At 47.8% G+C, this 15,633-nt stretch overlaps 6 protein-coding genes across 6 annotated transcripts; 4 read left to right on the top strand and 2 right to left on the bottom strand.

The window, feature by feature from the left end:
- The first annotated feature begins 537 nt into the window (after positions 1-537).
- Positions 538-3,147, top strand: V1513DRAFT_85173 (DNA topoisomerase). The gene is made up of 6 exons (XM_066900624.1): positions 538-752; positions 801-1,177; positions 1,231-1,647; positions 1,696-1,777; positions 1,825-2,868; positions 2,914-3,147. Exons 1-6 carry the CDS (start codon positions 672-674, stop codon positions 2,938-2,940), a joined length of 2,028 nt encoding a protein of 675 aa, XP_066753108.1. The 5' UTR covers positions 538-671; the 3' UTR covers positions 2,941-3,147.
- Positions 3,148-4,553: 1,406 nt separating this feature from the next.
- V1513DRAFT_85199 (uncharacterized protein) lies at positions 4,554-6,021 on the top strand. The gene has a single exon (XM_066900625.1). The coding sequence runs from the start codon at positions 4,671-4,673 to the stop codon at positions 5,874-5,876; it is 1,206 nt and encodes a 401-aa protein (XP_066753107.1). The 5' UTR covers positions 4,554-4,670; the 3' UTR covers positions 5,877-6,021.
- A 554-nt stretch (positions 6,022-6,575) lies between these two features.
- V1513DRAFT_446070 (dual specificity phosphatase) lies at positions 6,576-8,178 on the top strand. The gene has a single exon (XM_066898207.1). The coding sequence runs from the start codon at positions 6,674-6,676 to the stop codon at positions 7,793-7,795; it is 1,122 nt and encodes a 373-aa protein (XP_066753106.1). The 5' UTR covers positions 6,576-6,673; the 3' UTR covers positions 7,796-8,178.
- V1513DRAFT_446068 (armadillo-type protein) lies at positions 8,113-10,588 on the bottom strand. The gene is made up of 6 exons (XM_066898206.1): positions 10,326-10,588; positions 10,112-10,217; positions 9,908-10,059; positions 9,607-9,855; positions 9,195-9,555; positions 8,113-9,147 (listed from the first exon to the last, which is right to left on the bottom strand). Exons 1-6 carry the CDS (start codon positions 10,380-10,382, stop codon positions 8,225-8,227), a joined length of 1,848 nt encoding a protein of 615 aa, XP_066753105.1. The 5' UTR covers positions 10,383-10,588; the 3' UTR covers positions 8,113-8,224.
- A 6-nt stretch (positions 10,589-10,594) lies between these two features.
- Positions 10,595-12,960, top strand: V1513DRAFT_479576 (uncharacterized protein). The gene is made up of 5 exons (XM_066900307.1): positions 10,595-10,889; positions 10,943-11,009; positions 11,067-11,143; positions 11,196-12,619; positions 12,670-12,960. The coding sequence occupies exons 1-5, from the start codon at positions 10,843-10,845 to the stop codon at positions 12,843-12,845; spliced, it is 1,791 nt and encodes a 596-aa protein (XP_066753104.1). The 5' UTR covers positions 10,595-10,842; the 3' UTR covers positions 12,846-12,960.
- A 129-nt stretch (positions 12,961-13,089) lies between these two features.
- V1513DRAFT_458899 (rab-GTPase-TBC domain-containing protein) lies at positions 13,090-15,533 on the bottom strand (the record flags this gene model as incomplete). Its single annotated transcript, XM_066899720.1, has 5 exons — positions 13,090-14,759; positions 14,816-15,014; positions 15,068-15,262; positions 15,331-15,445; positions 15,502-15,533. The coding sequence occupies 5 exons, from the start codon at positions 15,531-15,533 to the stop codon at positions 13,090-13,092; spliced, it is 2,211 nt and encodes a 736-aa protein (XP_066753103.1).
- Between the last annotated feature and the right edge of the window lie 100 nt (positions 15,534-15,633).

Here is a 15,633-nt window from a genome sequence, read left to right as displayed (position 1 = left end):
GTGATGTGAGCGGGGGGCCTGCTAAGCTTTGCTCTCAGTGGGCGACACAACCAAACTCCCAGTAACACATATCACAGCTTTGGGTATTTGCGTGATCCACTTAAAATTCTGCCAGCACTACCAAAAAGACTCTAAAAACAAAAGCAATCTCAATACAGTTATTTAGATCTACAAATATTCGTGCTTGATTGTAATTAACTATACCATATGATGGCTTGCTTCAGACATGTGTTTGGAAGTATTGAGGTCATGCGCATGTTTCTGCGCGCCTATGCCGAAATCCTCACACTAACGCAAGGGTCCATCCTACTAGATAGTGAACACAACTAGAAATTAAGGAAAATTGAGTAACTAGCGCCTAATAATTACAGGATTTTTTTTATTCACCGCTTTTCTAGATCTGATTTGGCGGTCGTCCTGTTGCACAGTTTACGCCCTAATCGTGCCGACAGACCCATATCTACGCACTAATCGCGCCATGTTTACGCGGTAACTCAGGGGCCGCAAGCGCGACAACGGGGAGTAAACATTTGTAATTTGTATGACGCGCCTGTTCCTGTTTACTGGAAGGATGAGATAGGATAGTCGAATATCGGGCAATCTAGAATCTCCCAACAATTATAAACTAGTACAGACCGGCATATTTTGAATATGATCTGTGTCTAAGAGAGATGAAAATTCTCTGTGTGGCCGAGAAGCCTTCGATTGCGAAGACAGTCGCCAATATCCTCGGCGGTGGTAGAGTTACAACTGTACGCAGCAAATCACGTTTTGTATCGGCGATTCTAACGATAACTTAGAGAAATACGGACAGTCCCTTTATCAAGAACTATGATTTCACATACAGATTTCCTCAGCCTTGGGGTGAGGCGGATGTTACGATGACCTCCGTCGTGGGCCATATTACTGCCGCGGACTTCACGCCTGAAGTCAGACAATGGCACTCGTGTGCGCCCGCACAGCTCTTCCACTCGCAAGTGGTGGTTGAGGTGGCGGACGATAAGAAGAACGTCGCGCGAAACATCAAGAGTGAGTCCAGATGGGCTCAGGGACTCATGATTTGGACAGATTGTGATCGCGAGGGCGAGCATATCGGGATGGAAGTGTGTCGCATCGCAAAGGAAGGAAATCCTCGGATAATTGTGAAAAGAGCACAGTTTAGCAACTTGGAACGAGAGTATGCAGATCTCGAAATTTGATTCATATGACCAGATTGCTAACTGGATACAGCCACATTCGTCGGGCGGCACAGCATCCGCGAGAAATAGACGAGCGACTCTCCGACGCGGTTGACGCACGGATTGAAATCGACTTGCGACTAGGTGCGGCATTTACTCGGTTTCAGACCTTGTCACTAAAAGACTCGGCGCGAAAGCTCGAGAATGCGTTGATCTCATATGGCTCTTGCCAGTTTCCCACACTGGGGTTTATTGTGGATAGATTTAAGCGGGTTCAGAATTTTCGTCCGGAGCACTTTTGGTATATTAAAGTATGTGTCAACAAAGACGGCATTGACGTGCAATTTAATTGGAAACGGGGACACATGTTTGACAGGATGGCTGTGACATTATTATACGAACGAAGCATGGATAACGGCTCTGGCGAGGGACGGATTGTTAGTATGATCCGGAAACCTACGTCTAAATGGTGCGTAATGCAATTTATTGACAATTTTACAGCTAACTAAGTGAGCAGGCGTCCGTTACCACTGACTACGGTAGAGTTACAAAGACGAGGAGCATTATTTTTGGGAATGAGCTCGAAGAAAGTCATGGATGTAGGATACCACGAGTATGGCTTTTGTCCTGGCACTAACTTGGATAGATTGCCGAGTCCCTCTACACTAAAGGTTTTATCTCCTACCCACGCACCGAGACCGACCAGTTCAGCGACAGCATGGACTTTGTCACACTGATTCGCAAGCAAACTGTTGACAACAACTGGGGCGGCTTTGCACAGAACCTCGTCAACAGCGGCATTCGACATCCTCGCAAGGGAAAGCACGACGATCACGCACATCCACCTATCCATCCTGTCGCACACGTGTCTCCACCGGCTGTCGACCTGGACCATCACAAAGTATACAGTCTGATAGCACGGCATTTCCTTGCCTGCTGCTCCGAAGATGCGAAAGGAGAGACCACGGAAGTCGTACTGGACTGGGCGGGTGAACGATTTAGCACCACGGGACTGCGTGTCATCGAGCGGAATTACCTCGACGTGTACCCGTACGACAGATGGACGAACAGCCAGCCGCTTCCGGATTTCGTGCAAGGGGAGCTAGTTCCGCTAAAGCGCGCGACAATCGAGGAAGGCACGACGACTGCGCCTTCGTATCTTACTGAACCGGAACTGATTCAGTTAATGGATGCGAATGGCATTGGCACGGACGCGACAATAGCGGATCATATTGAGACGATACTGAAGAGGCAGTACGCAGTCAAGGTGCCGAAAGGTGCGAACGGACGATTTCAGCAACCAATCGATATTGATCCTCCGAAGCGAAACGGTTTAACTGGTCGTGGAGGAGCGGCCGGTGGACGGGGACGGGGAAGGGGACGGGGAAGGGGGAGAGGTCGTGGTGGTCGTGGCGACCGTGGCGGCCACGATTCTGAGGCAGGCGGCGGGGGTGGTGACGGCCAAAAGGAACTGATACCGAGCACACTAGGAACCGCGCTTGTGGAGGGTTATGATGAAATTGGGTTTGACAAGAGTTTGACAAAACCATTTCTACGCAAGGATATGGAAGCTATGATGAAAGACATTTGTGAAGGACGAAAGACGCGACAGCAGGTTGTACGGGAGAGCATCGCGATGTACGAGGAAGTGTTCCAGCGGGCTAACGGGCAGGTACAGCTATTAAGACAGGTCGGTGTCCATGAATATATTTGGATATTCTGCTAATAAATGTAGGCCTGCCGACGGTACCTCGATAGATAGACGTATTCATAGATGCGAGAATTGGTTTACCATTCAATTATAACTGAGTGGCGTCAATATGTACATAGATGGAGAATTAATATCATTGGTGTTTGAAGTACAGCGGCAATACCTGTCCTGCGCAGAACACTCGGGATAGGAATTCAGAGTTAAACAAGGCCAAATGGAATGTCAAATTTGACTGCATCGTCACTCCATGATAGAGACATGCCATCCATACAGAACGATATTGGGTCGGTGTTGCATTGAATCGACCTCTCATAAGGATCACAATAATGCGCGGTAGCTTAAGACTCAAGGCCAGAAGGTCTGCGAATTGACAGCATTCACGTGCCGTGACTTTGATGGGCCCGGTCGACATACGGCGCATAGCTAGCTAATGGTCAGAGCCGTTTCCCAGAAGTTGTTGTTCACTATCTGAAGTCGAGTATCGAGGATCTGCGAAAGTATGTATTATACCTAGCAAACCGCCTGCCGAAACGTGGCATACAGATGGTCGGATTACTACTGTTCGACAGCATGCGCTTGTCCTGGTTCTCATGAGTGCGCAAGATGCCGATGATGATCGTCAAGGGGTACTGCCCGGGGCATCGCCGTCTCAAGTTCGACTTTACCCCACCTGAGTCATCAACCATATTGCTTTTTTTTTTTTTTTTTTGCCGTTCGAGTGTTAAGGCGACACGTGCGGCATTAGTAGCAAGGTACAGCGTTCACAATACGAAATGTCATGACAGGTTTGGCGTCTTGCAATAGCAAAACTAAGTGAAGTCGATTGCATTTGACAGATGCGAGGGATGGCAGAGGAAGCAGCAAATCCGCGACGGAAATTGTCAATGGCTTTCTTTTTCTTTCGTTCAGCAGATAGCAGGCTGTATGCGAGTGATAAGCGTCGGTCAGCGTACGTGTTGCTGCCGTAGAGTTAGTAGGCAGTAAATTAATAACTGTCCGCTAAGTCGATCGGTTATGAACTGTAGAATGTTCAGCTATTGCTGCCGCCCTTTCTTTACGATTAATTTGGTCTCTAGGCGAAAGCTCAAGTAGGCTGGCCTGCCCCGTGCACTGAACGTTTTATCGTTGCCGCAGCCGCTAAACATTGCAAATTGGAACTATATTTTTAGCTCAAGGATGCAATATCGTAGTTCGCACGTCCACGCAATTTGATTCCTATAATATTTTTTTTCTCAGCAATAAACATACAGCGTAGTATCAGGTCGGTCGCGCGCGAGTCGTCGTTGTTCGATTCCGGCATTGTGAGTGGGTCGCTGTTGTTATTTCATATGCTGGGCGTCGTTATTTACAACGGGCAGTATTTTGCGTCGAGGTACTCCCTCTCTGGCTTTATAATTTTCAGGGGACTCGAGTTTCAACTCAGATAAGCCTGTCTTCACAACTTCGCTGGTTAGCTGAGCTGACCTTCCCTGGGTGGTTTCAATAATTTATAGCAGGAATATTGGTGTTAATATTTTGGTCTTGTGCCTTACGGATTAGAATTGGGAATTTATGGAGCGGTGTTTTATTGAGTAAACAAGTCAATCTCAGGGTCCCGGCAACCACCACATTGACCGGTCAACTTAATTAATCCACGACAATCGATAGACAGTAAGCTATACAAAATTTCAAACTGATAACGGCTATAAATGCTAATGACGATCGATAGGATTGACGATGTTTTGTATATGAGCTCATAGACATCAATACGATCTCTTTCCCAGAATTGTTTCCTGCAGGAGATGGCGTCCTCATCGTCGACCACGCCGTCCCTGTCCTCGACTCGAAGGTCTATGAGTCAGACGAGGCTTTTTGGTCCTGCGTCGTCTATGCTGGGTACAGTGAGATGGAGTTCTCAAAGTTTGACGGCCTCCGCTGTCGATTCTGCGTCTGCAAGTGCTACGAATTCGAGCTCCATTTTGCAATTGTCGTCGGCATCCGCGGCCCCATCAAGGATATTCGTTGCCCGACGCTCGTCGACAATTAGTACTAGGGCGACCAGTAGTTCCATTGGTAACTATAGAATGGCATCCAGCTCGAGCACTATAAGCGCGGGTACAAGTTTACCTGACTCATTATCGAGGGCATCTACCTCGTCTCCTATATTATCTTCGTCGAAATTGACATTGACTTCGGCATCAACAATTGCATCTGCATCTACTGCATCTTTATTTATTTCAGTTACATCTACTACATCATTTTCCAGTTCTATTGCATCGTCAACTTCGTCAACGATCAGTACAGACCCGGTTTCGCAGTTATCATCGACGCAGACAACTGTGATTGCTTCCGTAGCCGGCAGCCTCGGCAGCGTCCTGATAATAGCGATCATATTCGTTTTCTTTGTCCGGCAGCGGCGACGGCGCCACTTTGATTCACACAGCATATTCACACGTTCCCAACCGCAATATGCCCCGGCCGCTGGGCAAGGGACATCAACTCCTCGGTCACAGATGACGCAGAATTACGCGCAGACGCAGGCGCAGACACCGCTACCGACGTCGTCCACGCAGCGGTCATACCCGCCGTCCAGCTCAACGTCGGATCTTTCGCATGCTCGTTTTCTGGGCTCATTATTTACGCGATCACGACGGGACACTGGCGTGTCGCACCTGTCGAACAGTACACAGGGCATGTCCTCGCATTCCGCAGTGGAACAATCGGGCTTCATGAAGATAAGTGGCCGCAAGCTCGAGCGGTGGCAAGACCCAGAGTTGGCGTCAATTCACAGTATATCTGGACGGATCTATGATCCTGACGGGCGGGAGATCGTGAGGCCGGTCGCGGGACCGTCTACACACGAAGACCTGAGGCATGATGAGGCGGAGGACGATCAGAGTGAGGGTCGGAGGTCAAGTTGTGAAAGTTTGGGGCCAGATGATGGACAGTTCCAATGTCACGTCGGCACGCCTACAATACCCGCCGCCAGTAGTATTCGGCCACCATAGATATAAATATTGTATATTTAATATGTTTTTGGGCATCGGTTTGGTTTGCGTATTATATTGCATTTATTGGATACATTTGGCTGAGTTCGTCTTATTTATTAAGAGATGATACAAGTTACAAGATAAAAGTCTGGACCGGCAATATTTGGCGTTCTTTGTCACCACAGTAACGTTTAATTACTGGCTTATGGCGCATAATTGTAAATTGAAGGATATTCATAGTTTTAGTTGTAAGCGAAATTACCCGATGCGTACATATTATCCCTTACCCAATTCAACAATTGAATATTTATATAGGACCGTGTATATTTTCCCTGCATTTTGGCGTCCCTATTGAGGAGTCATGTGCGGAACGACCGCAAAAAGTAAAAGCACTCGTTAATATAGGAGACACATATATATATGAAAAATAATGTGGGAAGTAAGGTTTTACAATATATATTGTGTATATTTCGGCAACCGGAATAGGAAATGCTATAGAACATCTTTGTAATTTCTGGAATTGCAATTAAATATTTCCAATGTCATTTGTCGGCTCATCGTCATATTCAATTATAGCGGCCGGGTAAGTAGTAAAAATAACCTGAGCCGAGGCCTCGCGCAACTTGCTCCTGCAAGGGTCAGGGTCAGGGTCAGGGCAAGATGGCAAAACTCTCCGACATCTTTAGTGTCGCCATCTTTGACCCACGCTTACTTGCACAATTCGATACTCCTATGTTATACTCACTTGTATTTCTTAAATCCTTTTACATATAACGTATAACAGTATTCCGCCTTGCACATTATAGAGACTGCTGATGCCATCTCCGCTGTTGCACCGGCGGGCGTGCACGCTGGAAATCGACACATCCCACAGTCTGCTGGCCCAGCCTCCTCCGCACGTCAACTCGCCGCTGACATCGACCTCTGTTACTAGCAACAGACTTCCCCGGCCAGAGTCACTCCATACGCCGACGCGATCTGCGTCCGTATCGTCGCCTTTTGGCTTTCCGCTCTCGTCCTCCTCGATGTCCTCCTCTCGTCGGCGGCCTGCAAATTTAGTGCTCTCTCTTCCTCCGCTGCCATACCATGTCCACGAGTCCACGTATCCCAAGACTGCAGCCGCAGACAGGCTCTACTTCCCGACGTCGATAACCACCAGTTCGTCGTCCGCAGGTCTCTACACCCCCGTTGAGTCCCCAATGATGACGTCCTTCCCGTTCTCATCTATTTACGGCTCCGACAACGATCTCAATGTGGAGAAAGCCTATCCTTCCGGCCCCGTCGAGGTCTATGCTGATAACATCTTCCTTTATTCCGAACCATGTATCTGCATTGCCTCCCAGTTCGACGTCGTCATCAATGTCGCCAGAGAAGTCTCGAATCCTTTTGCCAACCGCTCAAAACCCGTACCTCCGGAGATCGATACCGACATGCCACTCTCACCTCCATCAATCACATCGTCGGATTTGTCGTCACCCGTGTCACCAGTCAGCATTGCACAGCAACCAATTCCGCAGCTAAATCCACAGTCCGCGGACAACGCGTTTCACGAACAGTGCTGCGGCGTCGCTGCGAACAATGACCTAAAAACCCCAGAATACATATCTATCCCGTGGGAACACACGTCCAGACTCACTCCAGATCTACCGTACCTGACCTCCGTCATGGCTCGGCGCGCGTCCGAGGGCAAAAAAATCCTCGTGCACTGTCAGTGCGGCGTCTCCCGCTCGGCGTCGCTCATCGTCGCATTCGTCATGAAGGAAACAGGATGGGACTTGAACCAGGCGTACGCCTGGGTCAAACGCAAGGCGCCGGCAATCGGACCGAACATGGGTCTCATTTACCAGCTCATGGAGTGGGGCCGTATACTCAACGGTGCCGATCACGTCGATCTCACTCCGCGGGAGGAAGACGAGGACTTTGTGGGCAATGCATAGTTGATTCGAGGGCTTGTATCGTGTTGTATAGTTGCTTTTTGTATGCGAACATGTTTTTTGGTTTTGAAGCAATTTCTCTTGGTTTTTTTTTTGGATTTGTCACGGTTACGGTGTGGTGTCATCTACCTCGCATTAATACCATTTAGGATTATGTGTATTACTGGATTTCGGTTAATGTGTTATAGGTCTCTGTTTGTTTGTTTGTTTGTTTGTTCGCGGTTTCATATTTGGCGAGCTACGTTCTGTACAAATTCGTTTGTCTGGTTGTGTCCATAGTATTCTCAGGTTTACGTCGATATTGTCGAGCATATAGAGCATTTTTACAATTGATATATTGTATATGTAGACAATAACTACTAATTCAATAAATACGTATACCTATACACCTATATCATAAGGACTAATAACTGCGTAAACACATATGCACGACTAACTGATCGCCTGCAAACTCTTATTCGCAAAGAATCGTACATCAACATCCTCGTCCTCCTTCAGCTTCTCCAAATTCGGCACAATAACGTCCCGAATAATCTCATTTGCTTCCGCAATTCTCGACTCCCTAGCCTTTGCATATTCATCCGTGCTCGCCTCCATCGCGTCTGAATCAATTTCTCCCTCCGCGGCCTTCTCCAACAACAGCTTCTGCACGGTCTCATACGAGCGCGCGACACTGAATCGAATATTCGGGATCGGATCCGCGACCAGATTATTCAGGAATGGCAGTAAATCGTCCTTAATAACATCGATTGTCACTACTGGTGCCAGCGTTGTTGCGGCAACGCAGCTAGTCATTCGGTAGAGATAATTTGGATTCGAGCCAGCCTCGATGACTTTAGGGATAATCGTCGTTTTCGCCCACGAGACTCCAAACACTTTCGTCAGGTTCTTAAGATTCTCGGTCGCAGCATCGCGGATAGAGTACACGTTGTCGTGAAGCCAAGTCATACAGAGGTCGCGCAGCTGGGTGTCAAAGAATTCCATACCCAGCTGAGATGCCAAAAGGGGTATGTACTCGATAATCGCCAGTCGCACGCGCCACTGCTTGTCCTGCGCGAGCTGCGTAATGGCAGGAAGAAGCGACTGGGACAATAAATCGATACCGATCACATTATTCACAAGTTCGAGCTTGCAAATTATGTTGAGTCGCACTTCTGGGAACTCGTCTTTCAACATCTGCAAAAACATCGGAAGCAGATACTTGATCGTCAAGTCCTTTCCGAGAATAGGCGCTAAGCCACTGATCTTTGTTGCCAGCGCTGCCCGAACATGCTGTGAAGGGTCGTTCACGAGTTCTTCTATACACGGCATAATCTCCTCCAACACCGTCTCACGGCCAATTAGTTGACAGAAGCCTAGACTTGTTAGATTACCATTATAAACTTTGTAGCGCATTATATACCTGGAATCTGCTTGGCAATGACAGTACGCACTTCTGCCTCGCTGTCCTTGAGTAATCGCACAATTGCAGGCACAAAGTGTGACTTTAGTACAGCCTCATCACCAGCGGCCACCGCCACAGCCAGCTGCTCGAATCGATCGGCCACCATGTACCGCACTCGCCAACTTTTGTCCACAAACAGTTTCTTTAATTGCTCTAACAAGTGCTCTCGCACCAGCTCAGGACCAAGTAAACGTGAGACCGCAATCAATACATCAACCGTGAGCAGACGGACTGAATCTTGGTCGTCCTGCGCAAGATATAGAAAAAATGGAACAATGTCTGTCACCACCGTCTCAGCATCGATATGTGATATCAGCCCCTATCCCTGTTAGCAGACAATCGTACAGAAGCGCTACAACTTCGGGCCTACCGTAAGGTGTGTAGCAGCCGCCCGCCGTACCATCGGCGCGTCATCATACACAAGCTGTCCAAAAAGCTGTCGCAGACCAGCTTTACTTTGACTGCTTACTTTCTGATAAACAGACGCGTACAGTCCGGTCACCGAAACCTTGCTGGTGAACCAATCCGCCGTAGTCAGATTCTTTGCGAGAGGCAAGAAATATTCTTCCACTTGACTCGGTGTCATTTCATTTGCAATGCTGTTAAGAGATTCCACGGCCTACATGCCATCTGTCAGGACTTGTTGATAACTGTGGTAAGGGCAGACATACCTTGTCCCGAACCAACGGCTCTTCGACACCAGCAAAAGACTCTAGTGGCGGCAACAGTACATGCGCATACTGATTGCCGCCCACGAATGGCACGAAATTCCCCAATTGCTCCGCCAACACGGTCAGGACTTCATCCTCGTCGTCAAGGGATTCTGAATACGTCAGTTCGAGTCGTATCGCAACCATTAATCGAATTACACACACCTTCCAGAAAAGGAATCAACTCTGATCGCGTGCGTTCCGGACCCAGCGCGAGAGCGATGGTCGATAGTCGTTCGATTGCTGCCATCCGGAGGCTCACGTCATCGTGCTAGATGCGCAAAATGCCACGGTCAGCTCAAGTACTTAGTGAGACAACGCGAAATTCACACATGGGATTGAACAGGAATGCAGTATTGGATAAAATAGAGCACTTTACCTTGAGCTCATCTATTAGGACCGCGATGGGGTACAGCTCATCTGACGGCACTGACATGATCTAATCGGAGCACCGGTAGCGAAGGTCTTATTTTAATAGTCGTATGAAAACTGTCGACCGACGGATCGGCTTCTTAATGTGAGGACAGGAAAAAATTGAGATAGAATGCAGGGCGTGTGTTGGTTGATGGATACGTGTATTGTATATGTGATGCCCCCAAGCGGAAAACAAAGCTTGACCTTGCGAGCGATCCTTTCTTGTCGTTTTACCTTGCTTGCTCGACAGATACGCTACTTAATTGCGGCCATAACCCGTACCTGGCAAGAGTAACTAACGCGCTGTACTTGCGCCCTTATGTTCACTTCTGCGCCGCGTTTGTGCTTTCTCCAGTTCAATGACTCGAACAGGGTATTCAGCCACATACACTAGCTTTTGTATCATCCTGAGAACGAGGATTATATAGCAGTTGATTGAGACTTTCTGTTTATATTTCTGAGTAGCATAATTATATTTCAGCATGCCGACCGTCGCTGTGGATAAGGAAGACCTCTACAAGGCATTGGGGTGCGTGTACACAGCTCTAATAGAATTTTTTGAGCTGGCCTAATGTTATGTAGTCGAACCTACACCACCGAGGAATTCGACGAACTGTGCTTCGAGTTTGGAATTGAGCTTGATGAGGACGTACGTCGGTCATCTCGCCGTGTGATTGTGAATATCCGCATTGACAATGAATTGTAGACATCTCTGGGCGAATTGCCCGTTGTGAACGGGGTCCAAGAGCGTCCTCAGCTCAAGATCGAGATTCCTGCGAACCGGTGTGTTTCTTTGGATTGCTTCTTGATTGCCAGGATTATGACTAATTGATAGATATGACATGTTATGTTTCGAGGGTATTGCGCGAGCATTGAACATTTTCCTTGGCCGTACGTCGCTTCCAAATTACCGCCTAACAAAGCCAGAGAAACTCCAGCAACTCATTGTCAAGCCAGAGACTACTCAAATCCGCCAGTACATCTCTGGTGCTATCCTTCGAGGGATCAAGTTTACACCACGCCGATATGAATCTTTCATCGGGCTACAGGACAAGCTCCACAACAATCTTTGCCGCAACAGAACACTAGTCTCTATGGGCACGCACGACATTGACACTATTGATGGTCCCTTCACCTATGAAGCGCTTCGTCCGGAGGAGTTTTCTTTTATACCGCTGAATCAGACCAAGGAAATGACCGGCAAGGAGTTGATGGAGTACTACGATGGTGACAAGCACCTCGGCCGTTTCCTACATATCATCCGGGACTCGCCAGTTTATCCTGTGGTCTTAGACTCTAAACGTAGAGTCTGCTCACTGCCGCCTATCATCAACTCCGAGCGCAGCAAGATTACCCTTGACACCAAGAATGTCCTGATCGAGGTGACTGCTATTGACAAGACCAAGGTCGAGATTGTCGTCAACCAGCTTGTTGCCATGTTCTCAGAATATTGCGACGAGCCTTTCACTATCGAGCCTATTGAGATTGTATCTTCTCACAACGGCGAGTCACGAATCGCTCCTGATATTTCTCCACGTGCGACAACGGCCGAAGTCTCGTACATAAACGGATGCTGTGGTTTCAAGCAGACGGCGGAAGAGCTCACCAAGCTTCTGTCCAAGATGTCCTTGACTGCGACCGTGTCTCAAAAGGATGCCGACATTCTTGACGTGCTTGTCCCATGTACTCGTCCCGATATTTTACACCAGTGCGATATCATGGAAGACGCTGGAATTGCATACGGCTTCAACAAACTTGATCGCACTTTCCCAGGTGAGTCTGGTACTATTGGCGACCCGTTCTCGTTGAATAAGGTCAGCGACATTATCAGACGCGAGGTCGCCATGGCTGGCTGGCTGGAAGTGCTTCCCCTCATTCTGTGCTCACACGACGAAAACTTCAAGTACCTGCGCCGCGTCGACGATAATCAGACGGCCGTTAAGCTTGCCAACCCTAAGACCCTTGAGTATCAGGTCGTTCGGACTAGTTTACTGCCTGGTGTCCTCAAGACGATCAGGGAGAATAGGAAGCACAGCTTGCCAATCAAGGTTTTTGAGGTTTCCGACGTTGCGTTCAAGAATGAGAAGTTGGAGCGAAAATCTTATAATGAGAGGCACTGGACGGCTGTGTACGTTGGCAGGACGTCCGGCTTCGAGATTGTCCACGGTCTGTTAGATCGAATCATGGAGATGCTACGAGTGCCATGGATAAAGGAGAGCGATTTTGGCGTGCCCGGTTACTTCATTACGCGAACAGATGGTATGTTTCCTGTTTGACTTGCAGAATCAGTAGTAGCTGACGTTTCATAGATGACACTTTCTTCCCGGGCCGGGCGGCAGCTGTGTATTACCGCACCAAGCAAGACCCGTCCAAGACCGTCAAGATTGGTTCTTTCGGCATTCTCCATCCTGAAGTTCTGGAACACTTTGAACTTTCCTCCGTCGTGGCGTCGGCGCTGGAGATAAATATAGAGTACTTTGTTTAAAGTAGAGTTTCATGTTGTATATATACTATGCTTCTATTGCGCAATCCATAGATGTATGCCAGATTTAATTTGGTTAATGTCTGTTATTAATGCAAATTGATTAACTACCACCCCACATGTTGTTTAGTCCTTGATGACCCGAACCTAAACTGCCCCACATTACCAATTCCCTTACTTGCATGCAAAAAATATATATCACAACTAATTAAGACGACTATGTAACATCGTACACTATATTAACCTATTATATGCCTAGTAGCATTTTCGCTTCCTCTACTGAAATCGGAGTCAAGCCGGGAGATGTGGTGGATGATTCCGGCGGAGGTACTGTAACTTGCTTACTAGTCGATGACGCGGCCTGCGGTCCAAACAAATTCGAGGAAGAGGATATACCGGACGATAAGATTTTACTGGCATATCCATTTGCCGCCGGCTCGGACCCAAACAGCAATTGTTTAGCATCAAATGACGATCCGGTGTTGGAGGATTCAACCGAGGAACTAATTGGTAGAGAATCAAACAAGATACTGGATGTTGTGTCCAATGAGGAACTAACCTTATACGATTCAAGCGATGAGCTGATTACCGACGATGGACTATTCTTTGCAGAGCCGACAGAGTTAACCCTAGCGGAATCTAAGGAATTTTCCTCCCGCAACTTGGTAGGCGGTCTAGGCACAGGGACTGATGGAGACGGAATCGATTCTTCGCTGATTGACTCCCTGGGCGTGGACACGACTATCGGAGTTGTATACTTTTTGTCGACGGGGAGATTGTCAAAGAGTAGACACTTTCTGACAAACTCTATCCGATCCAATGCCTCCATGAAGCACCCATGATTCTCAACGTCATCGAGTAGCGCCTTTAACGAGCTCAAGCTTGTAGCGAGAACTTCAGCTAATTTTTCATTTCGTTCTCGGTTGTACTGGGCTTCGTCAAATGCAGCTATGGCATTCCGTGGACGACTACCTTTTGGCATTGCTGTCGTCCGTGGCCCGTTTTGCCTCAGCTGTTGTCGCTGGATTGAAGCGATGCCGGATGTCTCAGGGGTAAGATACTGCACACTTCCAGTACCATTCTGAATAGCGCTCGCTGCACGAACACGCACATCCTGGACCCTCTCGCGGACATACTTGTTCATGCCGACTCCTAGTCTCTCCGACGTGTCAAAAACATTTTTCGCGATTCCAGACATCGTCTTCTCCATCATTGCCCGGCGTTGTTGATATAAAGTCTTCGTCGAGGGGACGAGCATTCCGTTAATCATGTGCAGCGGCTGCTGATTATCAAGTTCGTCGTCAAAAGCGATGTATTGTTGAATTATCCGTCGCCCACCATTAGGTGTCACATGAACCTGCAGATATATGGCATCTTCTATAAATGTGCATGGCACCATGTCATCCGTGACCGGATATCGCAGCAATAGTGTCAATGCGCCAGTGTAATCCGCTAGTAACAACTGGTCGCGAACCCGTAGCAGCAATGCGATGCAAACCAAGTCGATCAAATCCAGAGACTGTGCATCTGCGGCAAATAAACAATCCCATAGATTCAGCAATCTCGAAAATTTAAACTCGCGTCCGAACAGCAATCGAATCCACCTGATACCCCAGAGCTGTGGCTCGACGCCCAATACCCGCAGATGCCGCTCAAGTTCGGGATCGATGTTCCGAAGATAGTGTTCTTGGATCTTGCGTGCCTTGACGACAATTGGTGGCGTCACTCTGCCATTTTCTGACGGACCTTTGACTTTGCCTTCTGCAGCGTACCATTCCCACGCATTCTGCATAATGAAATTGAAAAGCGTGAAAGAGTCGTGTTCGACGTAGTCTTCAGATAGCGTATCATACATAAGCTTGTCGGATTCTGCCATGTCCGCAGGCGCCTTAAGTGAGTCGTGAGAGATGACCCAGACTTTGGTCCAGTCAGTATTATCCATAGACAGTGAAATAGGACATTATGAAACTTACATATTGGGGCGAGAAGCTCATGCATGCCCTGCTGGTACCTAACCACCGGATTCATCTTTGCATAAACGAACAGAATATCAAGCATCATGTGCTGGACTTTCTTATCCCTGAAGTAGTCGATATCTGGAAATGTGCGCTCAATATCTTGTAATATATCTTTTCTTAGATCCTCATCTTTCCAGAACGTATTCCAAGGGTTCTATAATGTTTTGTTAACAATAACTCGTAGCTGCAAAGCACGACAAAGCATACCGAACTGTCTTGACTAAGTGGATTCACGACGCTTAAGTCCTCTTGCTCTTCTTCAGACGGAATTCCAGCGTTTTCCTGTGCCCTTTTAAGATGTATCGCAAGGTATTTCTTCTTTAGCTCATTGTACTTTTGTCGTTCCGTGTGTAAAATATTGCCCCAGGTGTCCGGTTGCAAGTCGGGCAACAGCATGAACATCTAGTCAGAGTAAGTCAATAACAAATTCACCAACAAATCACGTCACGAACTGAGAAACGGTCGCTTACCTTCCAGCAGACTGAGCGAAGGGTATCGTCACAAATAGTACTGCCATTTATGACTGACGATTTTAGCGCAGTTAATGACTGGAACGATCCCCGGAATAGTTTCTTCCATTGCGCTCTGTACGCCATTTATCAGCATCAGTAATTCATTTATACTCGATTAGACATGCTTACCGGGTATCTTCAACTGTTCGTTTCGACGTCATCATCGTCGACGTCAAGAAGTTACGAGAGTGTCAATTAACCAATTGCGCTACACCCGAGCAACTCTGGAAGGCAGTAGAAGAGATAGTAGCAAAAAATTTG

This window comes from Lipomyces chichibuensis (genome assembly GCF_038497645.1).
Source record: "Lipomyces chichibuensis strain CBS 12929 unplaced genomic scaffold V1513scaffold_19, whole genome shotgun sequence".
Lineage (NCBI taxonomy): Eukaryota > Fungi > Ascomycota > Lipomycetes > Lipomycetales > Lipomycetaceae > Lipomyces > Lipomyces chichibuensis.
This window is presented reverse-complemented; position numbering and strand designations above follow the sequence as displayed.

Bases quoted from the DNA above. Each gene is read 5' to 3' on its own strand.
- V1513DRAFT_85173 (XM_066900624.1), top strand. From the start codon at position 672: ATGAAAATTCTCTGTGTGGCCGAGAAGCCTTCGATTGCGAAGACAGTC. The intron at 1,648-1,695 runs GTGCGTAATGCA...CTAAGTGAGCAG, and splicing joins CGGAAACCTACGTCTAAATG to GCGTCCGTTACCACTGACTA. The intron at 1,778-1,824 runs GTAGGATACCAC...TAACTTGGATAG, and splicing joins GCTCGAAGAAAGTCATGGAT to ATTGCCGAGTCCCTCTACAC.
- V1513DRAFT_446068 (XM_066898206.1), bottom strand. From the start codon at position 10,382: ATGTCAGTGCCGTCAGATGAGCTGTACCCCATCGCGGTCCTAATAGAT. The intron at 9,556-9,606 runs GTAGGCCCGAAG...TAACAGGGATAG, and splicing joins CGGCTGCTACACACCTTACG to GGGCTGATATCACATATCGA. The intron at 9,148-9,194 runs GTATATAATGCG...TAACAAGTCTAG, and splicing joins CATTGCCAAGCAGATTCCAG to GCTTCTGTCAACTAATTGGC.
- V1513DRAFT_446070 (XM_066898207.1), top strand. From the start codon at position 6,674: ATGCCATCTCCGCTGTTGCACCGGCGGGCGTGCACGCTGGAAATCGAC.
- V1513DRAFT_479576 (XM_066900307.1), top strand. From the start codon at position 10,843: ATGCCGACCGTCGCTGTGGATAAGGAAGACCTCTACAAGGCATTGGG. The intron at 10,890-10,942 runs GTGCGTGTACAC...AATGTTATGTAG, and splicing joins GACCTCTACAAGGCATTGGG to TCGAACCTACACCACCGAGG. The intron at 12,620-12,669 runs GTATGTTTCCTG...GACGTTTCATAG, and splicing joins CTTCATTACGCGAACAGATG to ATGACACTTTCTTCCCGGGC.
- V1513DRAFT_85199 (XM_066900625.1), top strand. From the start codon at position 4,671: ATGGCGTCCTCATCGTCGACCACGCCGTCCCTGTCCTCGACTCGAAGG.